The 17720-nt window shown below is 46.5% G+C and overlaps 1 protein-coding gene across 1 annotated transcript in view; it reads right to left on the bottom strand.

Annotated features, from left to right (window-relative positions):
- The window catches only part of LOC121854626 (adenylate cyclase type 6-like), a 110913-nt gene extending 95677 nt beyond the window's left edge, over positions 1 to 15236 (bottom strand). Inside the window, exon 1 of the mRNA XM_042349307.1 lies at positions 14120 to 15236. Coding sequence (XP_042205241.1) covers positions 14120 to 14129 — 10 coding nt within the window. The 5' untranslated portion in view covers positions 14130 to 15236. The remainder of the gene's footprint in view (positions 1 to 14119) is intronic.
- Between the last annotated feature and the right edge of the window lie 2484 nt (positions 15237 to 17720).

Genomic DNA, 17720 nt, shown 5'->3' with positions numbered 1-17720 from the left:
CACACACACACACACAGTGGCCCCTTGTCTTACCAACCATAATATCCAAACATAAAATGGACTAATTTTTTTTTAAAGGAACCACTCCATTATAAACACACAGTCAGTCAGTCAGTCAGTCAGTCAGTGAGTCAGTCAGTCAAGAATGGCTGACATAGTGCTGCCTAACGCCTCTAACAACCTACAATTCCCCCAACTCCAGAAAAATTGGCCCAAAAAATATAGAATTAAATCTGAATAAAAGTTGAAACTCAGTATTAATTTATTTCTAGTGATAAAAAAAATAAATAAAAAACGTGATTATTTTTATTTTATTTATTTTTTTGCTACGGAAAAAACTAAGTCAATTTGTTTTACTGTTGAATAAAATAAATAACAAATTACATAACATTTTAATCTTCTTTTATTCAGAATAATAAAATAGTTCAAATAAAATCTTAATTAATTTCACTCTACCTGTGTTAATTAAAAATAAAAATCTCATTAATTTTTTTTTATTCTCGTTGAAAAATTAATAAACATATGAATTATTTTTCTCGATTTAAAAAGACTAAAAAAAAAATGTGCAAAAGTAAATCCTGTTATACTGTAAAAAGTATTGAAAAGTTAAGGTGAAAAAATATATAATTTGCCCTTTAAATATTTCCTGCTTTGATAATCTAAAAAGCAAAAAAACCAAAATTTTGTTTTTGTAAAATAAAATTAATTCCTAAAAAAATAATAATAAAATCACCTTCTTGTAATTACCATTGAGCTTTAACTCTCTCCCTGGTGGAATAAGGAAGCATGACTGGCCAAGGAGGTCACGCTGTAAAAGAAAATATAAGTCACGACCTTGATCTATTATATACCGGTATTAGTGTATGTGAGAGTCATTATGTACCCTAACCTAACGTAGCTTAATCCAACCCAACGTAACCTAACGTACCTAACCCAACCCAACGTAACCTAACGTACTAACCTAACTAACCCAACCCAACATAACATAACGTAACCCAACCCAACGTAACCTAACGTCCTAACTCCCAACCCAACCCAACATAACATACACCCAACCCAACGTAACCACGTACCCTAACCCAACCTAACCTAACCCAACATAACATAACGTAACCTAACCCAAGTAACCTAACCTAACCTGCCAGTAATATTAACAAGTATGACCAATTTGGGTAGATACAATTTAAACTTGTCTTCTCCCCCCACTCCTCACGTTCTCTCCCTCCCTCTCTCCCTCTCCTTCCCACTCCTTCCCTCTCCCCCTCCTTCCCACCTCCCTTCTCTCTCCTACCCTCTTTTCCCTCTCACTGTCCCTCTCCTCCCCACTTTCTCTCCTCTCTCCACATCTCCAAGAAGTTAGTGCCAGTTACCCACAGTGCCAGTTACCCATGCAGTTACCTACAGTGCTAGTTACCCACAGTGCCAGTTTACCTACAGTGCCAGTTACCCCACAGTGCCAGTTACCCATAGTGCCAGTTACCCCACAGTGCCAGTTACCCCACAGTGTCAGTTACCCCACAGTGCCAGTTACCCACAGTGCCAGCTACCCACAGCCAGTTACCCCACAGTGACAGTACCATAGTGCCAGTTAACCACAGTGCCAGTTACACTACAGTGCCAGTTACCCCACAGCCAGTTAACCCACAGTGCCTGCTACCTACAGTGCCAGTTACCCACAGTGCCAGTTACCCCACAGTGACAGTTACCCCACAGTGCCAGCTACCCAGTGCCAGTTACCCACAGTGCCAGTTACCCACAGTGACAGTTACCCAAGTGCCAGTTACCCTACAGTACCAGTTACCCACAGTGCCAGTTACCTACAGTGCCAGTTACCTACGGTGCCAGTACCCCACAGTGACATACCCATAGTGCCAGTTACCCACAGTGCCAGTTACCCCACAGTGCCAGTTACCCACAGTGCTGTTACCCTCACAGTGCCAGTTACCCACAGTGTCAGTTACCCACAGTGCCGGCCACCCCACAGTGCCAGTTACCCACAGTGCCAGTTACCCACAGTGCCGTTACCCCACAGTGCCAGTTACCCTACAGTGCCAGTTACCCTACAGTGCCAGTTACCCCACAGTGCCAGTTACCCACAGTGCCAGTTACCCCACAGTGCCAGTTACCCCACAGTGCCAGTTACCCCAGTGCCAGTTCTACAGTGCCAGTTACCCCACAGTGCCAGTTACCCACAGTGCCAGTTACCACAGTGCCAGTTGTCAAGAGTGTCAGTTACCTAAAGTGTCAAGACCCGACTGAATTACTTAGATTAGGTAAAATTGTACTTCAATCTTGACAATAAAGTGAATAAACTAACAAAATCTCTCTCTCTCTCTCTCTATCTTTCTCTCTCTCTCTCTCTCTCTCTATTGGCTCAATGTTTGAATATTGGTCTTGTTGACTTCGAATATTACTGCTCAATCGACCACTGAGGCTATAGTAGTAGTAGTAGTAGTAATCTGCCGGGACGTCATGGTAGAACCGACCTCCTTCCATTGGACGTGAGATCTTCCAACACAGGACTTCAAACAATCTACAGAAGCCTGTGGACGTCAGTGCTCGAGGATTCTGGACGCGACAAGCGAGCTTTCTCGACATCAGATTTTTGATCCCATGGCCGCATGTCACCATAACCTAGTCTCGATGCTGCACATAGGAGGAACGAGAACGACAAGAGAAGGTGGGGGAGAGAATTCAAAACGTTGATCAAGGCAGCTTCACTCCTCTAGTGTTTACAACCCCTGGTGGATGGGACCAAGTGCAAGATGTTTCTACGCCAGACTCAGAGGTGATTCCGGAACAGAAGCAGCAGCCCAGAAGTTATGTTACAGCCTGGATGAGATGTCGACTGTCTTCTCTCCTTCGGTCGGCTTTGCTCTGCCTCAGGGGAACGAGAGCTTCTGCCCCAACTCCGACAACTGCTGCAGATATTGACTATGAGGCTACAGTCACTGAATGCCGCATAGATCTGCGGCTCAACTAATTTAACACAGAGATAGGTAGCTACTATGTATTAGGATATTTAATATTAAGGTAATTATATGGTAAGGTTGTGGCTATTGGGGAAGGCTGAGGCCGTTAAAAAAGTAGTAGTAGTAGTAGTAGTAGATGGTATAATTTACTATAATTCTCACCACTAGCTTCACACACACACACACACACACACACCCTACTCATACATTACACATACGCACACGCAACTTACAGACGCACACACGCTCACCCCCACACACGAACCTGTTGTATAGTGAATAATATCCACTCCCTCACCACTCCACTCCCTCACCACTCCACTCCCTCACAACTCCACCCTCACCACTCCACTCCTTCACCACTCCACTCTCCTTCACCACCCACTCCACCACCACCTCTCCTTCTCACCACCCACCCTCTCACCACCCACCTCACCACTCTCTCCTTCACCACTCCACTCTCTCTCCCTCACCACTCCACTGTCTCTCCCTCATCATTTCTCCCACTCATTCCTCCTCCTCCTCCTCACCACCACCACAGGTGTTTCAGGTAATTGGGTGTATTTCCACACCTGTAATTAGAACTCACTTGGTTTAGTGAGTTGCTTCGGTTCCTTCCCAACAAATTTAGTTAGCCAGTTCACCTTTAAGGTAAAACTCATCAAGAACCAAATTAGTTGCGTGTATTGTTGTGTGGAGAGGGGAAGGGAAGGGGGAGAGGGGAAGGGTTTGGGGGAAGAGGAGAGGTATTTTCACCTTTCCTGGTCCGGTCTCACCCCCCCTTCCCTCTCTCCATCTTTGAGTAGCAGGGCCGTGTCATAATGGTTTATGCTGCCGTACAAGCATGTAAACAAGTACAGTACATAAAGTCCGTCCCTAGAGTTCCTTTATACATCAACAGTGAAATTATTTTAGGTTTCATAATTCTTTAAAAAAAAAATTCCTCGTTGCTAAGGTAAGAAGGCATCTGTTTCCCTTATATTACGACACACGAAGATTAATGCTCAAATATTCCTGAGTTCAATTTTTCCCGAAACTGGATATGTGAGAATCCATTTATTTCTCTTAAGGTTCAAAAGTTCGTAAGTTAAGTTGTTTGTCCTCGTAAGTGGTGTTGTGAGACTGCCTCTAACTGTCTCACTTTGTTAATGACGTAAAGTTTCCCGGAAGTTTCCCCCTCTACAAAATGGCGACGAAAGTATATCGAGACTGTAAGGTAAATACATATTTTCTTATCTCCTGTGAGAGTAAAAATGGACCCCTTAAAGCTGGGGCCCCATTAACACTAGACCCCATTATGAATTGACTCCAAACTCAACGGTTACATTATATTGGGGGTCCATTAATACTGAAACACCATTAAACCATTAACCTATTTAAAACAACAAAATTATCTGGATATTAAAAAAAAATCAAATTTACGCCACAAAATCACAAATAAAAAAAAATTAAATATATATATATATATATATATATATATATATATATATATATATATATATATATATATATATATATATATATATATATATATATATATATATATATATATATATATATATATATATATATATATATATATATATATTTATATATATAAATCATCACAAAATCACAAATAAAAAATTACCACATCTGTTATTTACTGGGTTTTTTTTACCTAAGGCTGATTAATATAAAAAAGGTAAATATATATGGTGACACAACACCTGAGGCAGCAGGCGTCAATAATATTATCAACAATACCAACACAATATTGATTTCAGAAGTGCAAACACAAGTCCATTTTCTGTTAAGTGTTATGACGTTCTCTGTGATGAACTGCAGGGGAAACTATGGCATATTTCTCTATCTCTCTCCCTCTCTCTCTCTCTCTCTCTAAAATATATCTCAACCAGTCTGTTTTCTATCTATCTATCTATATATCTATCTATCCATCTATCTACGGCACATTTCTCTCTCTCTCTCTCTCTCTCTCTCTCTCTCTCTCTCTCTCTCTCTATCTATCTAACTAGCCATCTATATATCTAACTATCTATCTATCTAACTCTACAGAACCTACATATCTACCCATATATTCACACATACAAACAACTTCCACATATAGAAACACATACTGTATATTATTTATTTATTTTTTATGTTCTATTTGTATTTTTTCAACCACACCAGAGTGTTAGCCTGTGCCGATGTGCTGCAGAGAGCGTGTTAGTCGGCTTGGCTACCCTGGTATATACTGTACTGTCGTTGGTTGGTGTTCCAGCAGAGACAAGAACAACTCGTTATTGGTCTTTGTTTACAGGTGAGTGAGTGAGTGAGTGAGTGAGTGAGTGAGTGAGTGGAGGTTTAGAAAGAGATGCACTCAAGTCCTTATTCACTCTTGTTGATAACCGTGTCCAGTCAGGAACTCAGGAACTCACCCACTCGGGAACTAAACCTAACCCAACACCACACACACACACACACACACACACACACACACACACACACACACACACACGACATCAAGGAGTATTAGAGATTAAAAAAATGTCGTAAGGTGGTACAATGGTCACATATATAGAGAAACTGGCAACTGTATCTGATTTGTTGACATGTCATACATTCTCTCTCTCTCTCTCTCTCTCTCTCTCTCTCTCTCTCTCTCTCCCATTACTCTGCTATGCCTTATCAACAAACTTATTCTCACCATTATATCTACGTCCATCTTCGTCATCCTCTGTAATGTGACTTATCTCATTCTCTCTCTCTCTCTCTCTCTCTCTCAATCAGGTCCACTCCACTTCACCCGTTTAAATTATTTCTCCTTAAAGATCAGAAGTTATGTGACATCAACACTTCAATGACGTCAAAACCTCAGTGATGTCATAACCTAGTGACGTCATAACCTAAGTGACGTCATCGCAGGTAAACACTAATGACACCAATGTAATATTTATCACAGCATGACACAACAAGACTATGTTATTTGTCACGCACCCGGATGACACAGTTAAATGACGTAGTTTAATGGCACAACTGTATGACACGTGGCACGAGTTTGAGACACGTGACACGAGTTTATGACACGTGGCACAAGTTTATGACACACAACACAACTTTATGACACATGACACAAGTTCCGACACATGGCACAGATTTATGACACGTGACACAAGTTCTGACACGTGGAACAGGTTTATGACACAAAACACAACTTTATGACACTGTACGCGTGACAAATATAGACATGACACAATCCCATGACAGCTATACACGACACAATTATACATGACACAGCTATACACGACACAATTATACATGACACAGCTATACATGACACAGCTATACATGACACAGTTATATATGACACAGCTATACATGATACAGCTATACATGACACACGCACATGACACAGCTATACATGACACGCACACATGACATAGCAACATGACACAGCTATACATGACACACACACATGACATAGCAACACATGACACAGCTATACATGACACACGCACATGACACAGCTATACATGACACAGCTATACATGATACAGCTATACATGACACACGCACATGACACAGCTATACATGACACGCACATGACACAGTTATGCATGACAGTCCCACCGAGACACTAGTTCACCCTGAGGCTAAGCACACCTCTCACCTGGAGTCTAATTACCTGAGTGTTTTTACCTGTGACAGCACAACATCTCTCTACTCAGTGGGTGATGGTGGAGACCCCAGTTACCAAGGGAGTGAGTGAGTGAACCATAGCATGAGAGAGAGAGAGAGAGAGAGAGAGAGAGAGAGAGAGAGAGAGAGAGAGAGGTTGAATTAACTAAAAAAGAAATTTAGGAATAAATGGATTAGACACCCTAGTTAATTTCACTTTAAGATTAACTAACCTAACCAAACCTAACCTAACCAAACGTAACCTAACGAAACGCTAACCTAACCTAACGCTAACCTAACCAAACCTAACCTAACCTAACGCTAACCTAACCTAACCTGACTCTAACCAAACGCTAACCTAACCTAACCTAACAGAACTACACCCCGGAAACACTAGACCCGGAACTGCGTGTTTTTTTAAAGTGTTGGCAGTGATAAACCACCCCCCCACACACAGTCCTTTAAAAAAACATATCAAAGTGTTTTTTTATTTCCTGTTTATTCTCTCTCTCTCTCCCTCTCTTTAGTGCCTTTGTCCGCCCTTATTTCTTCCTGTCTATCTCTCTCTCCTTCTCTCCTTTGTCTTCCTTATTCCTCTCTCTCCTCTCTCTCTCTCTCTCTCTCTCTCTCTCTCTCTCTCTCTCTCTCTCCACCTCGTTTTCTCTCTACCATTATCCTCGTCAGGGTAGACCACACTATTCACCGAGACGAGCAAGGTAATGTTTACATGATCAAACTTTGAGCTGCAATATTGCATGGTGAACCACAAGACGTTAAAGTTGCAGTCTATATTGCAGAGGCTTCTTGTTACATGTATTCGATGATAATGTCTGTATTTTGAGAATCTGATGTTGCAATATGGATACAGTTTGCTTTGCAGGACCGTATTCTTGATGCCGCTGTTTTTGGAGTCGATATATTGCAGTGCACGTTGCAAGACTTCCATGCTGCAGACTGTTAATAACACACCGTATCTTGCTCGTTCTTGGTGTTGCAGTGTGTAGTGTTGCAATGTGTAGTGTTGCAAGGCTCCAGGTGAGGTATTTATAAGCGACAGGTGTACCATGGTGAGTGCAGTGTGTCTGATTAACCTCCCGGAGACCAGATACATCACGATAAAACTGACACTCACAGTAAAGTTTTCCGCCTTATCTATCTATCTATCTATCTATCTATCTATCTATCTATCTATCTATATGTTTGTGTGTCTCAGAAGTGACCAAAAGGCCCTCACCTAACTAATTACTACCTGCGTTACCTATAGTTCACCTCACGTCACCTACGACACCTGAGGCCTGAGTCTGTCTGGGCAGTTAACTACGTCTCCGCGCTTGTTGACTCGAGAGAAGACTGGAATTAGTGCATTTAAATCACTACATCACCTCATATAGCGTAAAATAACATCAAATAAACATATAAATAACTAATTATACAGGAATATATCCCTTATAAACTTATATAGTCTTAAATATATATCATTAGGTTTAGTTACCAAGATGGACCATAACAGAAAACGGAGGAGGGGAGACTAGTGAAAAAAATATCAGTGGAGCGTTGACCGGATAATGGGTGCTTGGTGATGAGTGTTGTGTCAGTTTTCTGGGGTTATTCACCTTTAACCCACTCAACCCACTCACCAACCCACTCACCAGGTGTGGTATTCTTAATTTCACCTAGTGTGTCTTAACCCCCGCTCGCTATTTCTCATGCCTTTGATCTGTTCCACCCCTTGTGCCCTCCCCTAGACAGCCAATATCTCCAACCAGCTCTTTTCCATGCCATCATCCAGCCCTCTCCCCTGCCATCCACCACCCCTCTTCCATGCCATCCACCACCCCTCTTCCATGCCATCATCAGCCCTCTCCCTACTTAATCCACCCACCCGTCTTCCTATAATCCCACCACCCCTCCTGCCATCCACCACCCCTCTCCCATGCCATCCACCACCCCTCCCCCTGTTATCCACCACACCCCTCCCCTGTCATCCACCACCCCTCCCCTGTCATCCACACCCCCTCCCCCCTGCCATCCACCACCCCTCCCCTGCCATCCACCACCCGTCTCCCACCTGCATCCACCACCCCTCCCCCCCATCATCCACCACGCCTACCCTGTTATCCACCCACCTCTCCCATACCCATCCCCTACCCCTCCCCTATTATCCACCACCCCTCCCCCTGTCATCCACCACCCCCTCCCCCTGTCATCCCCACCCCTCCCCCTGCATCCCACCACCCCTCTCCTGCCATCCCACCCACCCCTCCCCTGCCATCCCACCACCCCCCTCCCCCCTGCCATCCCACCACCCCCTCCCCCTGCCATCCCCTAACCCCTCCCCTGTCATCCACCACCCCTCCCCACCTTATCCCCACCCTCCCCTGTCGTCCACCACCCCCTCCCCCCTGTCATCCACCACCCCCTCCCCCTGCCATCCACCACCCTCCCCTGTCATCCCCACCCTCCCCCCCCACCATCCACCACCCCTCCCCCCCTGTCATCCACCACGCCTCTCCCCTCAAACACACAAACACACTAAACACCACAACTTAAAACGGCCGGAAATGGTACAGTACAAGGGGGCCATGGAACCACAGTTATATCTGGACCAGTGAACCAGTCTCTCTCTCTCTCTCTCTCTCTCTCTCACCCTTCCCTTATTCCCTAATCTTTATCAAGTTTTCCCCCTTCCTACTCTCTTAACTTATTTCCCTCCCTGCGACCAATCCCCTGTGAGCTGTTTCCTGTATATATATACGACAAAAAAAGATACAGGTTGGACGGTAGCATCGAGATACACAGATACGGGGTCATACATATATACACAAATACATACATACATACATATACATACATGCATACATACGCATACATATATAAAAGATAGATGGCTAATTAAGAAGTTATAGACAGATAAGAGACAATCACCACAATACAACAGGTAACACAAACAAGACATATGTAAATAAACATTGGTTGAACAGTGGCCAGATCTTCAAACACCTGGCCAGAACTTCAAACACCTGGCCAGAACTTCAAACACCTGGCCAGAACTTCAAACACGTGGCCAGAACTTCAAACACCTGGCCAGATCTTTGACACGTGGCTAGATCTTAGGGGTGAGAGGAAGAGACTACCTATAACTGTGTCTAGGGTTTCAAAGGAAGAAGGTCGGAGTAGCAGCCTGCAGCCTGTAGCCCCCAAGAGACATCCTCAAGGAAGATTAGGATTCTAAAATGGTGGGTAGGTAAAAAATAATAAAATAAAAGAGAGAGAAGCCTAATGGTGTGGTGGGGGAGGGGTGGGGTGGGTGGGAGGGGTAGTGGTGTGGTGGTGGGAGGTGTGGTGGTGGGTGGGAGGTGGTGGTGGTGGGGAGGGGGTGGGTGTGGTGGGAGGGGTAGTGGTGTGTGGTGGGTGGGAGGGGTAGGGTGGTGGGAGGGGTGGTGGGTGGGAGGGGTAGTGTGGGTGGGTGGGGGAGGGGGTAGTGTGGTGGTGGGAGGGGTAGTGTGTGGTGGTGGTGGGAGGGTGTGGTGGTGGGAGGGTGGTGGTGGGAGGGTAGTGGTGTGTGGTGGTGGGAGGGTGTGTGTGGTGTGGTGGGAGGGGTAGTGGTGGGGGAGGGGTTGTGTGTGGTGGGAGGGTAGTGGTGTGTGGTGGTGGTGGGAGGGGTTGTGGTGTGTGGTGGGAGGGTGGTGGTGTGTGGGTGATGGTGGGAGGGGTAGTGGTGTGTGGTGGTGGTGGGAGGGGGTTGTGGTGTGTGGTGGGGAGGGTGGTGGTGTGTGGTGTGGTGGGAGGGGGTGGTGGTGTGTGGTGGTGGTGGGAGGGGTGGTGGTGTGGTGTGGTGGGGTTGTGGTGTGTGTGGTGGGAGGGGTAGTGGTGTGTGGTGATGGTGGGAGGGTAGTGGTGTGTGGTGGTGGTGGGAGGGTAGTGGTGTGTGGTGGTGGTGGGAGGGTAGTGGTGTGTGGTGGTGGTGGGAGGGTGGTGGTGTGTGGTGATGGTGGGAGGGGGTGGTGGTGTGTGGTGGTGGGGTGGTGGTGTGTGGTGTGGTGGGAGGGTGGTGGTGTGTGGTGGTGGTGGGAGGGGTGAGTGGTGTGTGTGGTGGTGGTGGGGTGGTGGTGTGTGTGGTGGTGGTGGGGGTGGGGTGGTGTGTGGTGGTGGTGGGGGGTGGTGGTGTGTGGTGGTGGTGGGAGTGGTGGTGTGTGGTGGTGGTGGGAGGGTGGAGTGGTGTGTGGTGGTGGTGGGAGGTGGTGGTGTGTGGTGGTGGGAGAGGTGGTGGTGTGTGGTGATGGTGGGGTAGTGGTGTGGTGATGGTGGGAGGGGTAGTGGTGTGTGGTGTGTGGTGGGAGGGTAGTGGTGTGTGTGTGGTGGTGGTGGGGAGGGGTGGTGGTGTGTGGTGGTGGTGGGGGGTGGTGGTGTGTGGTGGTGGGGTGGTGGTGTGTGGGTGGTGGGGAGTGGTGGTGTGTGGTGGTGGTGGAGGGGTAGTGGTGTGGTGGTGGTGGGAGGGTGGTGGTGTGTGGTGTGGTGGGACGGGTGGTGGTGTGTGGTGGTGGTGGGGAGGGATGGTGGTGTGTGGTGGTGGTGGGAGGGTAGTGGTGTGTGGTGGTGGTGGGAGGGTAGTGGTGTGTGGTGGTGGTGGGAGGTGGTGGTGTGTGGTGATGGTGGGAGGAGTGGTGTGTGGTGGTGATGGTGGGAGGGGTGGTGGTGTGTGGTGTGTGGTGGGAGGGGGTGGTGGTGTGTGGTGGTGGTGGGAGGGTAGTGGTGTGTGGTGGTGGTGGGAGGGGTGGTGGTGTGTGGTGTGTGGTGGGGGTGGTGGTGTGTGGTGGTGGTGGGGAGGGGTGGTGGTGTGGTGGTGGTGGGGAGGGGGTAGTGGTGTGTGGTGGTGGGAGGGTGGTGGTGTGTGGTGTGTGGTGGGGAGGGGGGGTAGTGGTGTGTGGTGGTGGTGGGAGGGTAGTGGTGTGTGGTGGTGGTGGGAGGGGTGGTGGTGTGTGGTGGTGGTGGGAGGGGTAGTGGTGTGTGGTGATGGTGGGAGGGGTAGTGGTGTGTGGTGGTGGTGGTGGGAGGGTGGTGGTGTGTGGTGGTGGTGGGAGGGTAGTGGTGTGTGGTGATGGTGGGAGGGTGGTGGTGTGTGGTGGTGGTGGTGGGAGGGTGGTGGTGTGTGGTGTGTGGTGGGGAGGGGTAGTGGGTGTGGTGGTGGGTGGGGTGGTGGTGTGTGGTGGTGGTGGGGTGGTGGTGTGTGGTGGTGTGGGAGGGGTGGTGGTGTGTGGTGTGGTGGTGGGGAGGGGTAGTGGTGTGGTGGTGTGTGGTGGGACGGGTAGTGGTGTGTGGTGGTGGTGGGAGGGGGTAGTGGTGTGTGGTGGTGGTGGTGGGGAGGGTAGTGTGTGTGGTGGTGGTGGGAGGGGTAGTGGTGTGTGGTGGTGGGAGGGAGTGGTGGTGTGTGGTGATGGTGGGAGGGTGGTGTGGTGTGGTGTGTGGTGGGGTGGTGGTGTATGGTGGTGGTGGGAGGGTGGTGGTGTGTGTGGTGGGGAGGGGAGTAGTGGTGTGTGGTGTGGTGGGAGGGTAGTGGTGTGTGGTGTGTGGTGGAGGGTGTGGTGTGTGGTGGTGGTGGGAGGGTGGTGGTGTGTGGTGGTGGTGGGGAGGGTAGTGGTGTGTGGTGGTGGTGGGAGGGTGTAGTGGTGTGTGGTGATGTGGTGGGAGTAGTGGTGTGTGGTGGTGGTGGTGGGGAGGGGTAGTGGTGTGTGTGGTGTGGGGTGGGGTAGTGGTGTGTGGTGGTGGTGGGAGGGTGGTGGTGTGTGGTGGTGGGGAGTAGTGGTGTGGTGGTGGTGGGAGGGTGGTGGTGTGTGTGGTGGTGGTGGGGTGGTGGTGTGTGGTGTGTGGTGGGAGGGTGGTGGTGTGTGGTGGTGGTGGGAGTAGTGGTGTGTGGTGGTGGTGGGTAGTGGTGTGTGGTGGTGTGGGGAGGGTAGTGGTGTGGTGGTGGTGGGAGGGGTAGTGGTGTGTGGTGATGGTGGGAGGGGTGGTGGTGTGTGGTGTGTGGTGGGAGGGTAGTGGTGTGTGGTGATGGTGGGAGGGGTGGAGTGGTGTATGGTGGTGGTGGGAGGGTAGTGGTGTGTGGTGTGTGGTGGGAGGGTGTGTGTGGTGGGAGGGGTAGTGGTGTGGTGGTGGTGGTGGGAGGGTGAGTGGTGTGTGGTGGGAGTGGTGGTGTGTGGTGTGTGGTGGGGGTGGTGGTGTGTGGTGTGTGGTGGGAGGGTAGTGGTGTGTGGTGGTGGTGGGAGGGGTGGTGGTGTGTGGTGGTGGTGGGGAGGGGTAGTGGGTGTGTGGGTGGTGGTGGGGAGGGGGTGGTGGTGTGTGGTGGTGGTGGGAGGGTAGTGGTGTGTGGTGGTGGTGGGGGTGGTGTGTGGTGGTGGTGGTGGGAGGGTGGTGGTGTGTGGTGGTGGGAGGGTGGTGGTGTGTGGTGGTGGTGGGGTGGTGGTGTGTGTGGTGGTGGGTGGTGGTGTGTGGTGGTGGTGGGGTGGTGGTGTGTGGTGGTGGGGGGTGGTGGTGTGGTGATGGTGGGAGGGTGGTGGTGGGTGGTGGTGGTGGGGTGGTGGTGTGGTGGTGGTGGGGTGGTGGTGTGTGGTGGTGGGGGGAGGGGGTGGTGTGTGGTGGTGGTGGGAGGGTAGTGGTGTGTGGTGGTGGTGGGAGGTGGTGGTGTGTGGTGGTAGTGGTAGGATCACAGGTGAGTGAATCATCGAGTCATATCATGCAGTAATTATGGCTTTAATGATCTCATTTCGTCCACTGGGTCTTAGTGAGAAAAAAAAACGCGTCTTTACTCTTTGGACCTGAGGAATAATTAATGACTGGTGTTTGAATACGATGATAAAGTTTAACGTTTGAACTACATCCTTCGCGTGACGTTTACTCAACACACAAACGTTTTTACACGACACATCTGGCAAACGTTTCAACAGGTGACAAATAACATTACACCCCACAGTGACAGGTTCCCCACGGTGCAGACTTCAACTTATTTCTTAACAATTCAGACGAAACCCATAACAAACTTAATTACAACTCCCACAGATAATTGTCCTTTCTCGAGCCACGGGATCTTGATAAAAACAAACTAAAAAACACCACTAATAATTCACAGTCTCTCAAAGATATCAATCCTATGTGTGACAGTCAAGACAAAAGGATGTATTTACCGTTCCCTCGGGTGATCTAATTTACACAGGGGAGAGAATGAGAGAGAGAGGGAGCTACCAGGAAGAAGGTTTGTATTACTTGTCCATACAGCAACACCCTCCATAATGGTGTGTACTTTAAGTGAGGGTTCCTGAGATGTTATCCCTCAAGAGAAAGAGGAGAAGGAGGACGAGGTCGAGGAGGAGGATGAGAAGGAGGAAGCGGAGGAGGAGGAAGAAGTAGGAGGAGGAAGGTGGCATTATAAACACGACTCCTTTTGTCTCGTTCCCAGAATAAAATCAAAACAACAAGCACTGTAATGTACTCACCTCGTCCCATGCCATCCGTCGACACTTGAGGGAGAAGTTCCTGAAGCTCTGTTTACCGACGCTCCTCTGAGAGTCGCTATTGCTCCGGAACACAGGAAGCTTCCCCGTGCTGAGCTTCATTCTGGGCGGGGATGCCATCTGCCTTAGTGTAGTCTAGAGCTTTTGTGTGGCGGTGGTGAGGGCCGCTCCTCGACGCCACCCGCAGTTCTACCACACGGGTCGCCCTCCTTCACCGCCTGCAGGTGTTGGGGAGGAGAGTCTTTGTCGATAAGGGTGAAGATGTATAGGTGAAGAGGCTCCTTGACACCACCTACACCTACACAAGACTCCTACGAGGAAACCTCCCCACCCAGGGAAGCTTTGGGTGTAGGGAAAGACTCTGTGTGTGTCGTCCCCCTGGTGGGTGTAAGAGAGACTATTGTTCTCGGTCACCCTCGGGTTTCCTGGTGGGTGTGTGTTAGGTGCGCCATTGTAGCCCTCGTCACCGTTCACAGCACAGTTCTCCAGTTACTGTTGTTAGTTCGCCATATTATCACTGTTCACTTGTCACTGTTACTGTCACGTTATCACTCTCAACTCACCATGGTATCACTGTCAATACACTATATTATCACTGTTCACTTTATCACTGTTACTGTAACGTTATCACTCTCAACTCACCATGGTATCACTGTCAATACACTATATTATCACTGTTCACTTTATCACTGTTACTGTAACGTTATCACTCTCAACTCATGGTATCACTGTCAATACACTATATTATCACTGTTCACTTTATCACTGTTCAAATAAATATCACTGTTAATACACTCACGTTCTTCCTCCTCCTCTACGATTCCATACCAAGACAAACTTACATATAGATAAAAAACACAGATGGTATACTTGTCTCATGTTAAAACACCACCAACACACTCCATTTTCTCTCCATTTTCTTTATCACGTTTTCTTTCTGAGGGATACAATTATATAATTTTCTTAACACCAAAATCATCACACAATCATAGTCACCTTTTATATCAAGTCATTACCATTTATCAAAAGGTTCCTGCGGTAGTTTTTCTTATATACGAGTTCTCTTATCAGGGAACATTTGTTTGTTTTTTTACGTATTTAAGCCTGAAATATGGAAATTATTATTGATATTAAGTCATAATGATCATTGAGATATATAAATAATTAATTGTGTTAAGAGAAAAATGAAAATTATTTATACACAAAGATATTAATATGATTTAAATAGGTTAGGTTAGGTTAGGTTAGGTTGTTAGGTTAGGTTAGGTTAGATTTAAGGTGAAATAAACTGCCTCGTCGTGCACTCTCAACAACCCTTCCCTCACTGACAACACTGCCACCACATGTCCCTTATATATTGACCGAGTTTGTTTTTCAATTAATTTTGGCGTCATTTTTGTCCTCTCCTCTCTTCGCTGATGACAAGCGCCCAACACCTGTAAAACAAAACCATGCATTAGCGTCTCCCTAGTGTGTCCGTGAGCTTGAGTAGGATGACTTGATTCTCTTGAGTACCATAGCATTGTACCCAAGGGGATAGTCTGTGTTATTCTAATGGTTTGGCATCGTACTCTAGTGATTAAGACATTGTACTCAAGGGGTTAAGTTTTCGTACTCAATTAAGATAAAAATAACCCCTTGAGTACGATAACTTAACTCCACTTTAAGAACTGTAAGGTGTAACCTAACATAATCCCCTAGTCATTAAAACTAACAGGTAAAAAGAGATGAACAGGTGATAAAGGTGTTTCCCCAGCATCTACCTTCATGAAAACCTCCTCACCTGTGTAATTAACCCGGTGACCTCATAACAAAAACACTTATAATGATGTTTAATGACTCTTTTATAGTAACTTTTAATACCTGTTTTATATTGTTTTGGGGATTTTAATTATTTTTTTCTATAAATCGTGATGTACAAAAATTTAAAAAAATGTGCTTGTGCGTTTCATGGATTTTTGTGGGGAGGGGGACGGGGTGTCGAGAAAATCGTGTAGATCGGTCACTCACTCTCCCTCCAACAAGAATGAGTGACTGGGGTCCTCTACCTCCAGATAAGTCACTCCTCCTCCATCGTGGCCGCCGAGACGTAACTTATAACAACTGGGGCAAACTTTACCCTTAAACCAATCACCTAAGATCCTCTCTCACTCTCACTCTCTCACCTTCCCTAACTTCACACATAAACCATTCAATTCACGTATCTTCTTTCTTCTTCTTCATCTTCTTTTACTTCTGCTTCTTCTTTTTCTTCTTCCTTTTCTTATTCTTCTTGCTCTACTTCTTTTTATTCAACTTCTTCTTCATCTTTATCTTCATCTTTTTCTTCTTCTTCGTCTTCTTCTCCATCCTCACTAACCACCCACACACACCAACGAATAACCATACCAAGTCACTCATTTGAACTACCAATAGACGGTTGCTAACACGTTAAGTATTATCTTCGTTAACGTTCGGTTGTGTTCTTACATGCTATTCTGTAATCATTTCTATGCTACTGTTCACCTGAAGCATTACATAACTCATGGAAAAAAAACCGACAGGTGTAACGTAGTCATTTTTGTTTAATTACGCATCGAGTGTGAGCAGTCAACACTGGAGCAGGTACAGATACATTCAGGAGCTATTTACGTGCCTAATACTTGCTAATAGTGTGTAACAGAAACGTGACCGATCACCCAAGCAGCTAACGTGTGATGATTAGTAGTGAATAGGATAAAGATTATTAACCCCCCTCCCCTAATCCGTTGTCTTCACTAATCTTTTTATATCAACATGAAATTACGTTATCTAACCTCTTCGTCATTGATTCTCGCTCATAACACAAGTTCATTATCTCATTCTTAAATTTTATACATAATCCACAAGTCCCGGATGTTACGGCTCCGTTTTTTATGATGGTTTAAACCCCCAGTCAACCAACATGGCTGATCTATTTACTTCCCATTCGTCACTGCTAATTTTCGTACATAAAATTAATTACTTCATACACAAATAAATTAATTTCCATGTTCTCTGCCACGTTCACACACACACACACAAATGACTGACAATGTATACTTTAATATCGTCATTTATGCAGTTCAACGATCATGTTAGACCAAATATATAATGATTAGAGTCACCCATTATAATTCTATTAAACTAAAACCAAAACTGATAAAATTATTTAGGTTTTTACAGCATTTTTTAATGAGCTCTAAGACGGCTAAACTCCAACACCTTCCCGTCCATTTAAATAATTTTCCATTACCGTAATTTCCCATCACTTATTATTTATACGCACAAGATCAACTAATTTACTCATTAACGATAATATAATAATCATTAGCTTTATTATTGATGTTATTTATAAATATATCAACAACATACCTGTCTCACATCTTCATGCTGTGACTAACGTGTTCTATGATGATTTTAAGCCCAGTAAATATCCTCTGTAAATTAACTCATTTCTTCATTTCTCTTTCTCCAACACTTTACTTGTATATAACTACTTCATATACTCGATGATGACACTCGTGTTTCTATATCACCGCTACTGTTAATGTTACAGAGATATAAACACAATAAACGCACAGAA

The sequence above is a fragment of the Homarus americanus genome, unplaced genomic scaffold (genome assembly GCF_018991925.1).
Source record: "Homarus americanus isolate GMGI-L3 unplaced genomic scaffold, GMGI_Hamer_2.0 scaffold25468, whole genome shotgun sequence".
Classification (NCBI taxonomy): Eukaryota; Metazoa; Arthropoda; class Malacostraca; order Decapoda; family Nephropidae; genus Homarus; species Homarus americanus.
Note: the sequence above shows the minus strand (reverse complement) of the source record. Positions and strands in the feature narration are given on the sequence as shown.